The sequence below is a fragment of the Lepisma saccharinum genome, chromosome 1 (genome assembly GCF_977018435.1).
Source record: "Lepisma saccharinum chromosome 1, izLepSacc3.1, whole genome shotgun sequence".
NCBI lineage: Eukaryota > Metazoa > Arthropoda > Insecta > Zygentoma > Lepismatidae > Lepisma > Lepisma saccharinum.
In genome coordinates this window covers 30,183,895-30,203,337 of record NC_139229.1, presented here as the reverse complement: position 1 = coordinate 30,203,337, position 19,443 = coordinate 30,183,895, and the positions used below count along the sequence as shown (strand labels likewise).

General features: G+C 40.6%; 1 protein-coding gene across 2 annotated transcripts in view; it reads left to right on the top strand.

Moving 5' to 3' along the window:
* cv-2 (crosveinless 2-secreting protein) overlaps positions 1 to 19,443 on the top strand; it is a 128,950-nt gene that overhangs the window by 91,460 nt on the left and 18,047 nt on the right. For both annotated transcript variants that reach the window (XR_014442324.1, XM_083130348.1), the window contains exons 4-7: positions 6,756 to 6,852; positions 7,818 to 7,994; positions 14,933 to 15,115; positions 15,888 to 16,147. Coding sequence is in view for 1 of the 2 variants with exons in the window: in XM_083130348.1 (XP_082986474.1) it covers positions 6,756 to 6,852; positions 7,818 to 7,994; positions 14,933 to 15,115; positions 15,888 to 16,147 (717 nt within the window). In the remaining variant the exon portion in view is untranslated. The remainder of the gene's footprint in view (positions 1 to 6,755; positions 6,853 to 7,817; positions 7,995 to 14,932; positions 15,116 to 15,887; positions 16,148 to 19,443) is intronic.

Genomic DNA, 19,443 nt, shown 5'->3' with positions numbered 1-19,443 from the left:
TTGCCTGTCTTCTAGTCTATCTCCATGTCTTGGTTGCAATTCTTCTTTTTGTCTCTTCCATTCCTTTTCGCACGACTGTTGTTACTTGAGTATGGCAATCTTGAAACATTGTATAGTTATATTTCTATTGCCTCTATTCCGAACACGACGAGTTGTATTTAATTAAGTCTAGGCATTTTGTGAATGCGTCTTCTTGGATCTCGTTCGCCTATGGTATTTATGGTCGGGGTGAGGTTGTTGTGCCCAGAATTTCAACCTTTCGCGTTGCATGTATTCAAATAGCGCTTCTTCATCTAATGCTTCTCTTCTGCTGTATTTGAATATTAGGTACATAATGATCTGTGCCTGAGATTACTTATAAAGTTATTACTAGAGATTGGATTTTAAAGGGAAAAATTTTACTCTAAAAAGGACAAAAAAGGGGAAATAAAAAATAACTATATTTTTGCACTCCACCAAAAATATTATTTTAAATGAAAGCACAAATGCATACCATTCATATGTAAAAAGGTATACATTAAACTTCGTATGATGTAGAGTCAAAAGTGCAAGGAAATAGGGAAAATACAGTCGTACAAAATATTTGATATTTAGTCAACAAAGGGATCAAGGAAGATGTTCTTTAAAAAGGGAAAAAAGGGAATTTAGGCTGAAAAGGGGGAATAAAGGGTAATCAAAACCATGTAATTGCCTTTAAAATTCTGTCTCTAGTTATCACTTTATTTTTGTGAACTTGGTGGCACTATAGATGTGGCGGTTTCAGCCCATAGTAACGAATACTTTTTTTTTAAAAAAAATTGAATATAATTGTGATTGTGTCCGTAGAGGTTGTGTGCACAGGCTCCAGAATTCCTCCGATCCCTCTTCTCCATTGTATCTGCTGACCGGAGACGTAATAAGATGCTTGGTGACGGAGGCTGAGCGAGCAGTTCCAATGTCCTTGCCTCTGGCGAAGAGCGTGGAGGAATGTCGACCCTTGGCTTGACCTACTTGAAGCCTTTGGTTTTCTTCACTGTCCGCTCCTTCTGGGATGCTGGCACGCTCCTTAGCCGTTCTCCGTTTGTCAGTTTTCGGAATCTGACCTGAGAGAGAGGCTGAGTTTTTCTTTCTTCTCTTCCTTTTCTCTTGCCTCTTTTCTTTATCTCTCTCTCTCAAAAGAGGCGGAGAGAGAGACACTTCTCCCTCTCTCTCCTCTTCCTTTTTCTCTCCTCTTTCTTTCTCTCTCCTCTTCCTTTCCTCTCTCTCCTCTTCTTTTTTCCTCTCTCTCCTCTTCTTTTTTCCTCTCTCTCCTCTTCTTTTTTTCCTCTCTCTCTCTCTCCTCTTCTTTTTTCCTCTCTCTCCTCTTCTTTTTTTCCTCTCTCTCTCTCTCCTCTTCTTTTTTCCCTCTCTCTCTCCTCTTCTTTTTTTCCTCTCTCTCTCTCTCCTCTTCTCTTTTTCCTCTCTCTCTCTCTCCTCTTCTTTTTTTCCTCTCTCTCTCTCCTCTTCTTTTTTCCTCTCTCTCTCTCCTCTTCTTTTTTCCTCTCTCTCTCTCCTCTTCTTTTTTTCCTCTCTCTCTCTCTCTCCTCTTCTTTTTTTCCTCTCTCTCTCCTCTTCATTTTTCCTCTCTCAAAAGAGACTGAGAGATTCGATTGGTTCCAGTCCGTGGCGGATTGGATAGGGCTCCCGGGTTCGAATTCCGGCCTGGGCATCGGTGTTCTTTGTCAGTGTCCATCAATTCCATCATATCATTATTCATCCTCATCTTCACGGTTAGCAAAAAATGGCAGAGAAGCGAAGTAAAATGAACCAATTCAAGCACTCAATGAGTCCCGGGTTCGAATCTCGGTCTGGGCCCAGAGAGAGATAGAGAGACTGACAGAGATCTTCTGCAACAGTAACTTCCCTTATTGGAGTTACCATCAGGCCAGAACCCTTCCAAAATTGTTTATAACAGTGTAATTTTGTGCCACTGTACCCCCTGCGAACTTCAACGCCTCTTGACTTCGTAGTTGATGACGGAGGAGAGTAGATCACAGAAGTGCCATCTTCTTCGGGTTCCTGCAGAGAAGCTTAATAGGAATCCACAGTTTGTTTTATGCGCATGTCTCCATGCCAAGGTTGTTGGAATTTTCCTACGAGGAAGCCATATCCAGTTGTTCTTTTCGTCTCCTGGTTCACTACAGCTTTAGACCAGTGTTTGGAAAGTCACTTCTTAAACACACAATCTGATTACTGAGTTATAGCGGCTCATTTTATTTAGTTACAGTTACTGCTACTTGAAAAGTAACTAAGTTACTTTTACAGTTACTTTCTGCTGGAAATTTTCTTGCAAACAAATTACACATAATCAATGATCATTATTTGTAATTTCAAAAATATCTTCGTATATTTATACAGGGTGGGACAAGAAAACCTGATGATTTTTAAAATGATATAACTCAGTAAATAAAAGGAGTTCGTCTTCATTCATGTGCTAGCCTTGCAGTCATATGTATGCCATTATTATTGAGAAAAAACATGATTTACACCAACATTAAGTGCGGAAAATACTAGTTGCGCGCCCGACGGCAGCGCCAGAAGCAACGATTTTGTGGCACACTTAGGATTCGATTCAAGACAGTCATGGTAATAGTTCCAATTCCGAGACTGTATTTTATGTAGCTCGTGTAGTGTGTTATATTATTACAAAAGTGTTTTTTTACAATTTGAAGTTCATATTTAACTCCATATTTTTGGTGAAAATAACGTTAACTTTTATGTTTCAAGGTCTCTAAAGAAGATATGCTTAGTATATTAGTGTATGTATGAGGTATTGACAGGTTACAACACACGTGGGTTATTTCCAGAACACTTCCTGGATGATTCCTCCAGCACGTCTTCATCCACGTGGCGTTCCAATGTATCATTCCACGTGAACGCTGATGCTCCCGGACAGGTACATGGTACGGACAAGGCACAGATAATCGATGCCAGCCCAAGTATTGAGTTTCCATATGCGGTCACCACATAACTTTTCAAAGCATATTCTTTTCGTATGTAGCTCTAAGGGGGAAATGACGTAATCTCCCTTTAAGTGGGCGCCTCCCGTGTGGCGGCGGGGGCGTTGCGGAAGCATCTTAATATGGGTCATGCGAGTGGCGTTATTGGTGTTTTTCATGTGTGAACCCTCATCTTAATGTGTTACCTGCACGAAAATTCTTATGCTGATGACTTCATGACTATTTGTGGCTCTTTTCATCTCCGTACTGGTGTTGGCAAAGAAGCTTCTCATTAGAGGCCTCTAGAATGAAGTAGCATCGCCACCCTCAGAGCGGATAAAATATTTGTAGTCATAGCTACTCTCTCTCCTCTCCTCTCCTCTTCTCTTGTCCTGCCTCAGTGGTCATAGCTATTCTCTCTCCTCTCCTCTTCTCTTGTCCTGCTTCAGTGGTCATAGCTATTCTCTCTCCTCTCCTCTTCTCTTGTCCTGACTCAGTGGTCATATCTAATCTCTCTCCTCTCCTCTTCTCTTGTCCTGACTCAGTGGTCATAGCTATTCTCTCTCCTCTTCTCTTGTACTGCCTCAGTGGTCATATCTAATCTCTCTCCTCTCCTCTTCTCTTGTCCTGACTCAGTGGTCATAGCTATTCTCTCTCCTCTTCTCTTGTACTGCCTCAGTGGTCATATCTAATCTCTCTCCTCTCCTCTTCTCTTGTCCTGACTCAGTGGTCATAGCTATTCTCTCTCCTCTTCTCTTGTACTGCCTCAGTAGTCATATCTAATCTCTCTCCTCTCCTCTTCTCTTGTCCTGACTCAGTGGTCATAGCTATTCTCTCTCCTCTTCTCTTGTACTGCCTCAGTAGTCATATCTAATCTCTCTCCTCTCCTCTTCTCTTGTACTGCCTCAGTGGTCATATCTAATCTCTCTCCTCTCCTCTCCTCTTCTCTTGTCCTGACTCAGTGGTCATAGCTATTCTCTCTCCTCTCCTCTTGTTCTGCCTCAGTGGTCATAGCTAATCTCTCTCCTCTCCTCTTGTACTGCCTCAGTGGTCATAGCTATTCTCTCTCCTCTCCTCTTGTACTGCCTCAGTGGTCATAGCTATTCTCTCTCCTCTTCTCTTGTACTGCCTCAGTGGTCATAGCTATTCTCTCTCCTCTTCTCTTGTCCTGCTTCAGTGGTCATAGCTATTCCCTCTCCTCTTCTCTTGTCCTGCGTCATTAGTCAGCTATTCTCTCCCCTCTTCTTTTCTTTCAGCCCTTCTCTCTCTCTCTCTGTCTTCTTTTTCTATTTTCCTTTCATCGTTTCATTGTCTCCTTTTCTCTTTCGCTTCATTCCTCACCCTGTGTCTCTGTATTTTACGTCTTCAGTTTCTTTATCTCTTTTTTCATCTTTCTCTCTTTTTCTATTTCACTTTATTCCATCCTCTTGTTTCTTTATATTTTCTTCCTAGGTTTATGTATATATACATACCGTCATTTTAAATCTTTCTCTTATATTTTCTATTTTTCCTTCTTTCTTATTTTGATTCTGCTCTTCTTCTCTTTCGTTTCTTTTCTTCCTTTTTCTTTTGATTCATTGATTGATTTCTTGTCTGCCACTTTTACGTATTCGTGAAGATGAGAATGAATGATGATATTGATAAAGAGACAGTCACAAATAACACTCAAACCCAGGCCGGGATTCGAACCCCGAACTTCTGGTTTCCCTCGGTTTCTGTACCTCTTTTTACCTCCCTTCAGCTGTTTCTCTTTCGCTTCATTCCTTCCTTTGTTCATATTTTTCTTCTTCGGTTTCTCTCTCTCTCATCCTCTTCCTTTTAATCTTTTTTTCTATTTTTCTTTCTTAGTTTCATTCTGCTCTTTTTTTCTTTCGCTTCTTTTCTTCCTCTGTTTTTCTGTATCTTCCTCTGTTTATGTAATTCTATATTTTCTCTTTCATCTCATTTCTTCATCCCTTTCCATTTCTATCTTCATCGGGCTCTCTTATTTTTCCCTCTTTCATCCTCAGCTTCTTTATTTCTTTCTCTACATCCTTTTCTTTCCCGTCCTTCCTTCCTTCATCTGCTTCTGTATATTTTTCTCTATTTCTCAACTCCTACTTTCCTTCACCCTCTGTTTCTCTTTCAGTCACTTTTATCTCTATTTCTTTTGATCACCTATCCTTTCTATTCTTTACTTCTTTATGTGTGTGTTTCTTGCTCTGCTGAAAATAATTCTGAAAAATTCTCATATAGGCTGGCCAGTGACAATCTCCTGCTGGAATACAAGGTCGCCCGCAGGGAAGGTGAAAGGGGGATCATTCCCCTCCTTGGATTAAGGAAAAATTGGCTACATATTTCCTTTTCTCTTTTATTTCAATTCTCTCCCTTTCTGCTTTTCTTTTTCTTAAATTTTCTCCCTTCCTCACTCCTCGTACCCTATTCTTCGAAAATGCGTGGTCTGATAGCTATCGTAAACCTGGAGTAAAAATGCCATCTTACCAGTTAAGAGATTATTTTTCGTGTGTATCGGCCGGTTTCACTGTATGCATGCGTGTCCCTGATATGTTGTGTGTGTGTTCGTGATCCAAGCATGGAAGATGTCACCAAACGAGGCTTGCTTAATGTCCATTCTAAGAAATAAGTGTGTTGGTTCGTGCGTGAAGCATAACCGCCGACCAGGACAGGAGTGGGAGGTTGGGGGGAAGGGGGGGGGGGTAAACCAAGCTCCGTGGGAATTTTCAGAAAAGCCAACTTGCCTTTCGCAGCTGACGTTTCGAAAAAATAATTCTTCGAAGCAATGCGCCTCCAGTGAGAAGTGTGTGTCCCAAGTGTTGCAAGGTCATGTCGAAAAATATTTTTTTGAAAAATGTTTTGAGACTTGGGGACACTGCGTTTGGTGTTCCGTGCCAATGGCAAGAAAGGACAGTTTTGAAACTTCGAATATTGCTAATTTTTCATACTTTATTAATAATTATAATAATAATAACCACGATGCTACAGTCGGTATGGCGTCTGACTGCCATCCGGGAGACCCAGATTCGATTCCTGGGGTGAACGATTTCACTTGCACTTGCTGGGTTCACCCGCCCTGTAATAATATGACGCCGGAGGTCCCGGGTTCGAATTTCTCCCTGTGTATGGGCGTTCTTCTTGAGTGTCCCTTCATCAATGTCACATATCGTCACTCATCCTCATCGTTGCGATTAGTCAAAAGTTGCAGAATAGCTACGGTAAATAACAAAAATCATAATATGAAACCATTCTGAAATAAGTGGGTGCCCGGGGGCAACCATAGGGGGTAAAAGTGGCCGGAGCGTGGTATTCCCCACATATTAACGATGCAGGTCATTTTTGGAGGCGACGTGATCAGCACCACGCTCCCCCCGCAGAAAACTAAACGCGTCAAACCTATTGTTGTACTAGGAACGCATAGTGATGTTTTTATCTTTCCCAAGAATCTAGTATACACTTTGATGCATTTTTGTAAAACATTTGTGAAGGTGCATTACATCATGCAGACAAGTGTTTCTTATATGTTGAGCTGTAGTTTAATGCATCTGTTGATGCATTTTTATGCCCTTTCTCGATGATGCACTTTGGTCTGAGTTACAGACTTTATGCATTTTTTGTTTCAGTTGATGCATTTACTTTTCAAATATATTTCTTGTTTACACCTGTATGCCTCCTCCAAAATAACAAAAAAGTTTATCTCGTCCACTAAATTTCGAAAGCATTTTGCTTTGTGTCATTTCACCTATTTTACTTCTAGGCAAGAAGAGAGTATTCATGTATTTTTTTTCTTTTCTTTCTTTCCAGAAAGGTTTCGTCGAATGCCAGCAGGAAAAGTGCAAGAGTTACGAGGGGTGCTACATGCTACAAGAACCCAAGAATTCCTGTTGCAAGATCTGCAAAGGTGGGCATTTTGTCTTTCAAAATCAGAAAATTGCTACGTGACGCAATGCTTTTTCTTTTAGTTTCGCCATTCGGCAGGATAATTCATGTGTTGCGAAAATATCCAGAACTTGGCGATAGCTTTGTTTGTATACTTCAGAAGCTACGATTGGAAGTTCTCCATAGCAAGAAACTCAATATTTGTGGATTTGCATTGAGACAGTATGCAGGATTTGCCGCTCCGTTGGTTGAGGGCATTGATTGGTCGATTGAGAAACACCGCAAAATTCCTATTTTTTATGCTCCTTTCTGACACACAACTCAAATAATTGTAAATCTGTGCCTAGATCCTAAAATGCTTGCTTTCTTGCAAGGTGTTATGTGTGTTGCCTAATTCTACGGCGATAAGTGGACTTTAGTAGCAAATTTTCAATGGCAACTTCTACCGCCTCCGATTTAGACGGAAGCATTTCCTTTAGCATTTTTGCTAGCATTCCTTTTTATAGGAAACGTTATTCCTCTCGGTTGAATGGTTATAGGCTTTTAAAATTGTGATGATGCATTGTTTACATCTCAAGCGTCCGCCATCATATCTGCACTCGTGACCTAGAGCTCGCTTCTGATTAACTATAGAACGAAAAATTCTACGGGAATAGTACCAATTCCATCCTTGAGAAATGCCTTGAAATATGCCCTGGCATCTGAAATGCCATAAGATTTTTCACATTCCACGGTAGAATTTTGGTCATGGCACAAATTATAATTATTTAAAGAAATGCTAAGGAAATATAATTTCGTCTAAAGCGAACCTTAGGCAACACACACAGGATCTACGTGTCCCATTTTTATTACCAATGAGTGTACAATAGCTTCATCGTCTTTTCTGTCCGAAAAAAAACTGTTTTTTGCTAAGTTGAACTATTTCATTTATGTTATTTTAATCTTGAAAAAGTCTCGCAATTTAATGGACTGTGTTTCAATTGTTAGGGTGCGTTTACAAGGGTGTAGCCTACAAGAGCGACCAGGAATGGACGGATCCGGACAACCCATGCAAAATGCTGACGTGTAAAGCAGGAGTGGTCACCGAGACGGAGATGCAGTGTTATACGTCGTGCAGAAATCCTGTTCCACCAAAACCAGGGGAGTGCTGCCCCACATGTCCAGGTAGGGATTGTTTTAAACCTTCATTTCACTCACCTGAAGCACAGTAAAACCTCGTTAATCCGGACTAATAGGGGGGGATAAGTTGATTGTTTTAACGAAAGTCCGGATTAACTGAAATAACCTAAGAGAACAGTAGAAAGTGCATTAAAACTCAGTTTATAGCAACAAAACATGTTCATTATGGTGTATTTGAAGGACATAGGCCTAAATACACTATACAGTACAGTACAAAGTCTGCGGGAAACAATTTCATCAGTGGTTGACTGCCTTTTCTTTGGGAAATTCTCTTCTGGACTTCTAGCCACATTTAAAACCTTGCATTTTTTTTGCTTGTCCGGATTAAGCGAAGTTCGGCTTATCGGGGTCCGAATTAACAAGGTTTTACTGTATTAGTAGTTAAGATACTGACTACTGCTGTATGGAATGTGATTGCTGGAAATTTTGAGCAAAATTTGCGTTTCAGGCGTATTTCCTCCTCTTTGAAGTTAAGACCGTTGACGATGAACCCATAAGAAACATCCTGGATTGTAACTAGGGCACCCTGCTTTCGTAGCACGTTAGGATACTTGTAAACCCCCAAGGCAGCTGTGAGATTCTTGGTATGCAGTTTGATATCAGACAGTGCACTTTCAGTAAATTGTAGATGTGTTAACGTGCATTAGTTAACTCTCTGGTAGACAACAAACATACAAACGAGTGAGGAATGTTTTGGAAAAGGTTAGATTTCTGAAACTTTCTTTTGCACCTGTGCTGCTGAAGAGCTCCCTATCCTTGCCCTCTCTGTACCGATCTCCATTGATACACAGTCAGCTTCCTCCACATATGACGTACGACACGCTTGGATGCGTGGGTCTGTGCTGAAACAATGGATTTTTTGAATTGTAGAAATGGGAATGCGTCTCACATAAGCTGCATGCAAGTTAAGGCTGTTCGCACGTGACAGACATTCTGATAAGATCCCTCGTTGTCTAGGGTTCTCACGGGATAGTAAATGCTTTGAACTTCTGCAGTGTGGAGGGAACTTTATTTGCTAACAAGTGGAGAGTCTTCGCTACCGAGTAGTGTGTCTCCATCACCCAGAGCGTCTCCACCGTCGTGTAAGGCGTCTCTGTTGACAAGTGGAGCGTCTCAGCCACCCAGTGGAGCGTCCCCGATGCCCAGTAGCGCCACAGAGTTCAGGGTCTCAGCTGCCGAGTATACCGTTTCAGTTTTCATGTTGGGCGTTTCGAGTAGACCGTCTCGTCTCCACTGCCGAGTGGAGCATTCCTTCCAGCCATCGATGGAACATCTAGACTGCCGAGTAGTGAGTCTTCGCCGACGAGTTGAGCGTTTCAATCATCGAGTGGAGCTCCTCCGCCGACCGCCGACAAGTGGAGCGTTTCAATCATCGAGTGGAGCTCCTCCGCCGACAAGTGGAGCGTTTCACTCATCGAGTGGAGCTCCTCCGCCGACAAGTGGAGCGTTTCACTCATCGAGTGGAGCTCCTCCGCCGACAAGTGGAGCGTTTCACTCATCGAGTGGAGCTCCTCCGCCGACAAGTGGAGCGTTTCACTCATCGAGTGGAGCTCCTCCGCCGACACGTGGAGCGTTTCACTCATCGAGTGGAGCTCCTCCGCCGACAAGTGGAGCGTTTCACTCATCGAGTGGAGCTCCTCCGCCGACAAGTGGAGCGTTTCACTCATCGAGTGGAGCTCCTCCGCCGACAAGTGGAGCGTTTCACTCATCGAGTGGAGCTCCTCCGCCGACAAGTGGAGCGTTTCACTCATCGAGTGGAGCTCCTCCGCCGACAAGTGGAGCGTTTCACTCATCGAGTGGAGCTCCTCCGCCGACAAGTGGAGCGTTTGTCATCGAGTGGAGCGTCTCCACCACCCAGTGGAGCACTTCCGCCGACGAGTGGAGCGTTTCAGCCATCGAGTGGAACGTCTTCTCCGACGATTGGAGCGTAGTCTTCGCTGAGTGGCGCCACTCAGTGTTCAAAAGTAAAGCGATCTTATGATAAACATTCCGCTAAAGACAGGCATGCTACAAGAATAACAACTATTCTTTTAAATAGGTCCTACCCACACCTACGTGCACTATAAGTATTAAAACTGAGTTTAAAAACACTTGAGCATACTTCGAAAAAGTAACCGTTACCACGTTACTTCCTTAGACTGCGCAGGAAAGAGAGTAGTGAAGTAATCCCCACCGAGATGTTAAGTGGACTTGAATACGTTTATTTTTCTCACGTGCAACATCCATCTTCTGACGTAATCAAAAAGCGGGTTGCTCGTTCGCTGCTCAGTTTGAACACCTGGGGAAGATGTCGAAATTCGGACATTTAATCGCGAGCACGAAGAAGTAGCTTCAGCTTGGCTGAGCCTTTTGGCAGGTTTGGAAAACCCTCTCTCTCCCAGGCAGATTACACAAGTGACGAAGAAAGTGACACCTGTTGGGCGCGGTGTGAATTAGCGGGGCGGAAGAGCCGCTTCCAACGACGTGACTGGCAGCTTTGTAAGTGGCCGCTAAGATGGCTGCGCAAACAAATCTTCTGGGTTTTGGTTTTCTTTTAAAACAAGTGCATGGCAAACTTTGCCCCCCCCCTTTTTTCCTTTCTCTCTCGACGCCGTCTTTTTTTATATTTATTTCTGAACCAACATCTTTTGCTACTCGTGGACACCAATCTGCGCATTGCTTGCTTTTACTCTCCATAGATCACGTCAAGTGGCGTTCCTCGCGTAGACTGATGGGGTTTATATCAAGGCACGTAGACAGAGGGGGGGCTAAGGGGTGCTGAATATCCCCCAGAAATCCTTTATATATCTAATTCAAATAGTGAATAGTGGTAATTAATTTTACTTCCTTAGCAGAATTAAACATCTTGTATAATAAGTTGTAATATACTGAGAAATTCATCTTCAGGGCTTCTGCCCACCCCACTTTTTCGCCTTTAGATGGCGGCTGCTGATATAAGGATGAGCCCTCAGAAATAAAATTCTAACCTGTTTATACCCTGTGTAAGAATCGAACTTTTGTTTGTGGGGATAATGTGAATGGATTCCAGAGTAATTATTATTATTTCTGATAATAATTATAACAATGATTAGAACAAAACTTTAAAATAATACAAAACTACACATTTATTTTATCCCACAAATATTTTCCCAGAGTATTTCGGTGTAAGTCGAGGGTGCCTGCCCATGGGCCATCAAAATTTGCCTCCCCGATGGCGCAGTGGTAGCGTCGTCGCCTTGTAATCAAGGAGTCCCGGGTTCGATACCCGGTGGAGACACATAGTGGTTCAGATCCCATTTTAAACTGTATGTCCAGTCACGATTAGCCTTACTGTGCATAAAGCGGACTTAAAACAGCAAATCAATCAATTTGGGGGGAGAGTTTTTCCCTCAAAATAATATAAAATTAAACATTAACGTGTTTTTGTAAAATATGTGTAAAAATGGCACCAAGCTACAATATGTGCGACGAGGCGGGAATCAGAATATACGAGTATTTATTCATAGTAATTCATTTACTTTAGATGGTTCAAGTCACTTTTGCTACTAGGTGCACCGTTAGAGAAGAATGAAAAGAATTTAGGGGAGGGGCAGTGTAAGTAAAGTTTAAAAAAAATACTTTCAGTAATAGGATAGTATGTAGTAGACACGCTGTCGTAATTAAATACTTATGGGGATTATGCCATGATCGGGGGGGGGGGGGACGCGCCATTGGCCTTGGGAGCATGGGCACCCCTGCGTGTATGGGACGACTTCCTCTAAGCACCTAAATGGCAGCATCTCTTCCACGTATTAAACGTCGACTGCATGTTGCAGACTAACGAGGCTCTGGCGCCTGCACTCACAGGCAATGTAGTCTTCTGTGGGGCTGGTGTTGTGTCTGTCTATGCGAGTTTGTGCTTGTTCACAAATTCCATGTCATCACTTTTCTTCCCCATCTTCGCGATTAGCCAAAAGGGTCAGAAAAGCGAAGTAAAATAAAACAAATCAAACCAGAGCATTCATCACTGCTTGCTGTATTAATAACATTTTGCACGTCATTTTCCCTTTATGCATCAATGAAATATTTTTTTGCACAAATTCCTTGAAATTAAGATATAACAATTGTTATTTATTCTACTATTAAAGCTTTATCAACGACCTGACTCCCCTTATGCCCATTTCAGAGACCCTAGAAATATGGTTTGAATTTCACGAAATTACATTGACCACAGTTTATTCACAGATAAACGTGTTATAGACACCCAGGGAGGAAAACTCCTGCGCTGAACTCGTGCTGGGAATTAACTCTCCACAAGAAATTCAAAACAATCCGCTGAGAGGCGCCAATCTCAATCTTGCTGTACCATGTACCTACCCTCACTTTTTGCCCTCGTCCCACTATGCTAAACTTTATATACAAAGGCAAGTAAACTGTCCTTGCCCCCAGCTAAGTTTTGGAACCTAATCGCCGCCACTGCTTGTACCTATACGTTTATCTGTGGTTTAACTATGGGTAGTAGTAATATAATTTATGAAATATTGGTTTCAACTTTTTTACCTGCTATTTAAAATAAGCACAGGCATGGCGTAGTATTCAAAGACTTGTCTCCAGAAGTAGTGTGAATAGCCTACTGATGGCACCTGAGGAACACATCGTGGTTTATGAAGAGAAAAATAGAATAAATAAAAAAAGAGGGGGAAAAGAAAAGCATAATCATGAGCCCAAACATGTGTATACAGTGAAGTGGATTCCTTGTTCAAGAGAAGGCCGTAACTCTTCGCACTTCAAATACCATAAAGAAGAGAGATGAGCCAAAAGGTTCCAGCACTATGACGTAAGCAGGTCCATTTTCTTTTACCTGGGAGCTCTTAATTGGTTGCCGCTGCTGCCACCTGCAGGCGAGGCAGCGAAACACTTCGAACTGGTGAGTGCCTCAAACGGATCTGTAATGATGGCTGCAGGCAGAACGTGACGAGGTCTCTCTTCTTGAAGATTACGTCGTTGGGCGAAGAAGTGGCGGGAGAGCGGAACGTTGGGCTAATATTTTGTCAAAGTGTAACAAAACAGGATTACAAATTCCTGTTTCGTCAGTCAATGCTGCCTTGAAGTTCTTCAAATCGGCTTTCGAAGAACAATGTAATACTTAATATTTACAAAATTATAAGACTTATTTTAGAATGATTCCAGGCACGTATCTACTACAACTGTATTTTGGGAGAGGCTAGTCTCGAACCAAGTGCCTCAGATGTAATAAGCTAATATTTATAATTAATAAATAGAATTAAACTAATAATAACAATATTAAAATATGTAAATTAATAATTATTGTTACTGTCATTATTGCATGAACTGATAAAATGAAGAATATATTCATCTTATGTGTAGTTAAGATTACTAACATTTGTATAAAAATAGCTGTCCTACCAAAGAAATTAATGTCAACATTTGTTTAATGGATTGTTTGGATTATTTATTGAACAACAAAAAGTTTGTTAGGTGTAGCTGATGAAAAGTAAAGTCCCTGATCATTATTTTTATGCATAGCCTATTATTAGTAGTGGTATGCGCAAGTTTTCAGAGGCACTGTTAACTCAAAGCTGTATACTCAAAATCTAATCCTCTGTGTTTAGTTGTGCAGAAGTAAATCAACTTCATAATCGTCTTATACAACAGTAACAAATATTTTATTTATTTAAGTTTGGACTTGGATCTGGATCCCCCTAAATATGTCCTTGAATAACCTCTACACCATTGCAATTCACATTAGCAGTGTAACACTTGAAAAATTTCCAGTGAGATGAGAAGGGAAATTCTTATGAGGCCTAGGGATAATATACAGGGTGACAATTAATGAACTATATGAAATAAAACGGAAATTAGTGACAAACCACGTAGTACACAAACTGTATTGCACATGTAAATGGCACTACAGACATTCGGATTTAGGTTATGACATGTTCGATATGTCTACCATCTCTGGCGATGATGTGGGGCAGACGAACAGTAAAATTCTGCATGACCCGCTTGAGTGTCGAAACATGGATGACCTCCTGAATGGCAGTTTTCAGCTCTGCAATGGTTTTGGGGTTATTTCTGTACACCTTGTCCTTAACATAGCCCCCTTCCAGTGGCCTCTGGGTACCCCAGAGCCAGAATGTGGTCCCCAAAATACTCCTCCAGGACATTTTCACTTGTAAATGCCCGACAACAACACGTTGCGTGCGCATACGCATACGAATTCCCATCATGCCCTGTGGCCAGCCACGCAGTTTAGACGTCATCACGCGAACCGTTCAGAAATTATGACGGTTTTATTTCATATAGTTCATTAATTGTCACCCTGTATATATGAGAGGTTCAGAGCACAAGTGACATAACTTCATTCAAGACAGTTTTAAGGAAAATGTATATTTAAATAACTATGGTTAGCTGTTAGAGCACAAACATAGTAGTACTTCTATGAGCAAGAATTTGAAACTCGGGAGATACTTACTTCTAGCACTGAAATGTTGGTACTTCACAGTTCAATTATACACATAACTCCATTTCCACAAAAAGTATAGTTACAACACTTGTGCTCTGAACCCCTCATATAGCATCCCCTCTTGAGGACAAAACATTGACAAGCCCCTAACCCCCCTTCCCTTCAAATAATACCCTGGTTGTAATAATCTAACACGTAACTGCATATCTCCGGCGATGCCCAGGAATTTTCTTATTTTAGTAGTCAGCTATAGCCTTTACGAACCATTGTGTACAGTACACCACTAATAGTGAAGCTTAATTGTCTGGATTTGGTATAGCCACTTAATTTTCAGTATATTTTAATTAATTGCAAAAAAGTGCAGTGTATCTGCCAATTTCTTTGTTTAGTAACTTTTGTTTCACTACAATTTACATGTATTTGTAGTGCATGCAAGAAATTGCTTTTCAATTCTTAATGTTTTTTTTTCTTTCAAAAGGTTGTAGATTCAATGGACAAAATTATTCTGAAGATCAAGAAGTAACAATTCCTGAAGACCCTTGTCTCAGTTGCCACTGTGAAGGAGGTCACATGACCTGTTCCAAGAAGGCTTGCCCAGTGCTTCAGTGTCTTTCAAGCAGGCAAATTCAGCTGCCTGGCAAATGCTGTCCAGAGTGCAAAGGTGACATACTCAGTTCATTTTTATTGCAACATTTGAAGGAGCTAGCATTCTAGGTTGTTTAACATTAATAAACATTAGCATAATGTGTTTGAATTAAACACTTTTCGATTTTCTGTAAAAAGTCAGTTTGAACAAAATTATATGGTTTTGTACCTCATGTTAATGTTTTTGTTTTTGCTATCATCACATTTCTTTATGAACCACGGTGGTCTAGTCGGTAAGGTGTCTGACTGACACATAGGAAACTTGGGTTCGATTCCCAGAGTGGGTGATCTAAGGTCAGAATTTTTCCTGCCTTGTCCCCACATAAAGCGGCTCTGGGGCTCACAGAGCCTCAAATAATTGGGTATCTGGAGGCAACCCTGGAGGGAAAAGGCAACCAGATCATAACGCTAATCACATCACATCCAAAATGACAGAGATGAAGAATATGTGGGGCCCTACCCCCATTCACATCCACTAAATGTGCCTTCATGATACGGTGCTATATGCTCAGGAAACTTTTACCTATTATCGCATTTCTTTGTATGCTATCTTGTAAAAGAGAACTAGTTTTTAATTGGTTTGATTTGATTTGTTATTTATCATCGTTTTTCTGCCGATTTTGGATAATTGTAACAATGAGGATGTGTGATGAAGTTGATGAAGCAAGGGAGCCCTCGCATCGTAGCACATGATGCTAACAACTCTGCCATTGAGGTTGACTTTGTTTTCATTTGAAACACACTGTTCCCTTGCTTGTTTTTATATATTTTGTTATTTTACCTTTCAGGCAGTCGATCTTGGTTTGACCCACCAAACGGAAAGTGCGTTCTGCAAATGAGTCTGTTGGGCAATGGAAACAGTTCTCAAAGGGACAGATGTACAAGTTGTAAGTGTGTGAATTCCACAACTGTATGCCAAAGAGAAACTTGCCCAGTGTTGGATTGTTCTCCAAAAATCCAGATCAGGGAACCAGGAAAGTGCTGTCCTCACTGCCCACCAGTGGAAGAAAGTCGAACCCAGTGCACTCAAGATGGGAAAATATATGAGGCGAGTATCTGATGCATGTTTGTCCACTATCACCAGCAAAACACTTGGCAAATACAGGGTGCAACAACTGAACCTGACTGTTTTTAATTACAAATAAAAACAAAACTCTTTCATGCAACGAAGTCAATTTAATACATGTTGTACTACATCTGAAAGCATTTTAGGAAAATAGCATGAGTAGCAGTTTCATGCAGTTTCTTGACGGGACAGTTCATTTTTTGACGCCTCAAGCCAGAGACCCGAACTCATTCGGTGTTCTCGGGAGTGCGAACCTTACTATGTATATCAGGTGTTCTTTTCATTGCTGATTTCGTCTCGTTGAAGTTCTGTACCCACATTAATGTGGTATTCTGACTGAGAACATGCATATTATGATTAATGTTAAAGTGCCAATGGAAGGCAGCGTGCATTGCCACCACACATTCATTATGAAAAAGGTCTCAACCGCATGTTGTGCCAATCACCGCTCCATGCTGACTGCCATGCTTTGAGATAATGAACAGCTGAATGTTGTTACTTGGCGGAACTTCCATTCAGTGTTGATTTAAAAACAGTCAGATCAGTTGCCGCACCTCACAGGTGTGCTATTAAAAAATGAACTGTCCTTGTTCAGAAACTGCATGAAACTGCCTCATATGTTACTTTCCTAAAATGCTTTGAGATGTAGTACAACATGTATTAAATTTACTTGGTTACATGAAATAGTTTTGTTTTTATTTGTAATTAAGAACCGTAAGATTCAGTTGCCGCACCCTGTGCACACATTTATAATTTCTCAAGTAGTGCCCGGAGCTTTCACAAAAGCCCTATCCCTCCACAAAAGATGTCTAACCCTAGTAGAGATGACATTATTTCTGACCTCCAGTAAGATAAGATCATGGGCACATTTGAAGCATATGCTCGCTTATAGTTCTGTCCACCTGGTGAGAGATGTAGGAAACACACAACAAACACACTCCCGTAAGGTTCAATTGTGTTGCCTATTTCCTCCATGAATTAATGGTGTGACACAGTGCTCAAAGCTGAATCTTGACAGTCAGTGGCGGCGATATTGGGTTCCAAAACTGGGAGGGCAAGGACAGTTTATTTGCCTTTGTAGATAAGGTTTAGCATATTTCGGGGTCAAAAATTGCAAAAATTTGGGGGGGGGGCGACTGCCCCCCCCCCCAATCACCACCACTGTTGACAGTTTAGACAGTATTGGGTTTTTAATACACCAAACTTTGTCACCAAATTATACCTCAATGAATAAAGATCAAACTCCAATGCGTAAGTAATATGAAACATTATATTGGAGTGATTGATACAAAATAAAATTAATATTCATACAAAATAAAATTAATAGTTTGGTTTGTGTGAATTTGTGTTTAAATCCACTTTATACACAGAAAGGCTAATCGGGAGTACCTACAATTTAAAGTGGGACCTGAAGCACTATGTGCCTCCACCAGCTATCAAGGACTCTTTGATTGCAAGACAACAACCCTACCACTATGCCATCAGGGCAACTCCTAAAATTAATAGTATTTTAAGGTTATTACAAATATTGTTCATTTAAAAATTCAAAACATTTTTAGAAATAATTCAACATACTACTCAGAATTTTAGTTTTGAATAGATATACAATAGAATATGAATTTTAAATTTTTTGAGATCCCAAGGTGCAAAATGTAAAATCCAGGAATATTTTTATAGTAAATTGCTCTATTGGCACCATGAAAATTGATGGTATAATGTGGGAAAAATAAGATCAGGCTTTCACTGTACATCAGTACCAAATACAAGGTGGCGCAAAAGTCATCACCTGATTTTCTTAGCCTATAGCTTGGGTTTTAAATTAACCCATCCGCATACCATTTAAATGCCAATTTTTTGGCCATGAAATACCATTTAAATCTGGCTACCTCCCGTGAAGGTTGCACAGCAAGACGTCAAATATTGTGAATGTCAAATTTTATAGATTGAAGTGGAAGTATAGTAATAATTATGCACATATGCAGTTTACTTGAAAGATAATTAGAAACTCACCTAATAAATTTGATCACACACATCTTTCCATTCCATTTCCATTCCTCAACCTTTTATATTTTTCCTGCCACAGCCACCTCTTCCTCACTTTCACTACATTCTTCAATTTTACTAACACATAATGAACCGCCGTCTTCATCTCCACTTCCAAAATCCACATTTTCCTCTTCATCGCTATCGAAAACCAACTTTTCAATCGCAGAATCTTCTACAACATTCTTATGCAACATGTTTGCAAGACGTAATAAATGAAGGTTTGTTTACATGAGAAATTACTGAACAAAACATGCTTTAAATGGTATGAAAAACTTAGCAGCACAAACATACACGTCATAGATTTGAAAGATCATACAACCTCTGCCATCTATTGAATGAAAAAGAAACTACGTGATGAAAATCGGGAACCCGTCAATTAGACGACTAGGTATGGGAAGCGAACGTCCAGTAAGGCCGTCGATTCGACGACTAGGTAAGCGGATGGGTTAAACAAAGTAGGTTTTTTTGTGTTAAACTTTTATTGATACTTGTAAGTTTTATGTCCTCAATTTTTAAAGTAACATCCAATAAATGGCCACCATTCGAATTGATGCAAATTTGGGCTCTTTTTATTGCATTGGTGGTGTTTGGAAGAATCTGTGGGAAAATGTTTTCAATTTCATGTTGAATATTGTCCTTTAGTTGCTGTAACGTCTCTGGTTATTCACATAAACCAATGACTTCAAATATCCCAAAGGAAAAATCTGGAGCGGTCAAATCGGGGGACCTGACCGGCCATGGCAAATCACCAAAACGTGATATTACTCTGCCCAGAAAAGTGTAATGCAAAAGAGCTAATGTTTCGCAGGCTGTATGTGGGGTATACTTATTCATTTTCGCACACAATAAATTTCGTGAGTATCTTCTATTTAACTGACAAAACACTACTGATATAAACAACAAATGTCAAAATAAAGGTCAGTTCAAATAGGATGATGACTTTTGCGCCACCTGTTATAAAATATCTGAAGTGATAAAGTGCAGTAGTATTTCACCAGCTGTCTGTTGATGATTTATTACACATGTTTTTGTCATGCAGACCTAGTTTTTTTGTGTGTGCATGTGTGTTGTTTTCATATGTGAATAAGCATGTAAGGTGGGATTAAGGGAAAGATGAAATAGTAATTTCCATACAGTCTAGCATTAGTCTAGGGCTCATGCATTTATTAAAATATATTTCAATTACAAGAGTTAATAGGTTTTCAATAAAAAACACTTTTTTTTTCTGTTTA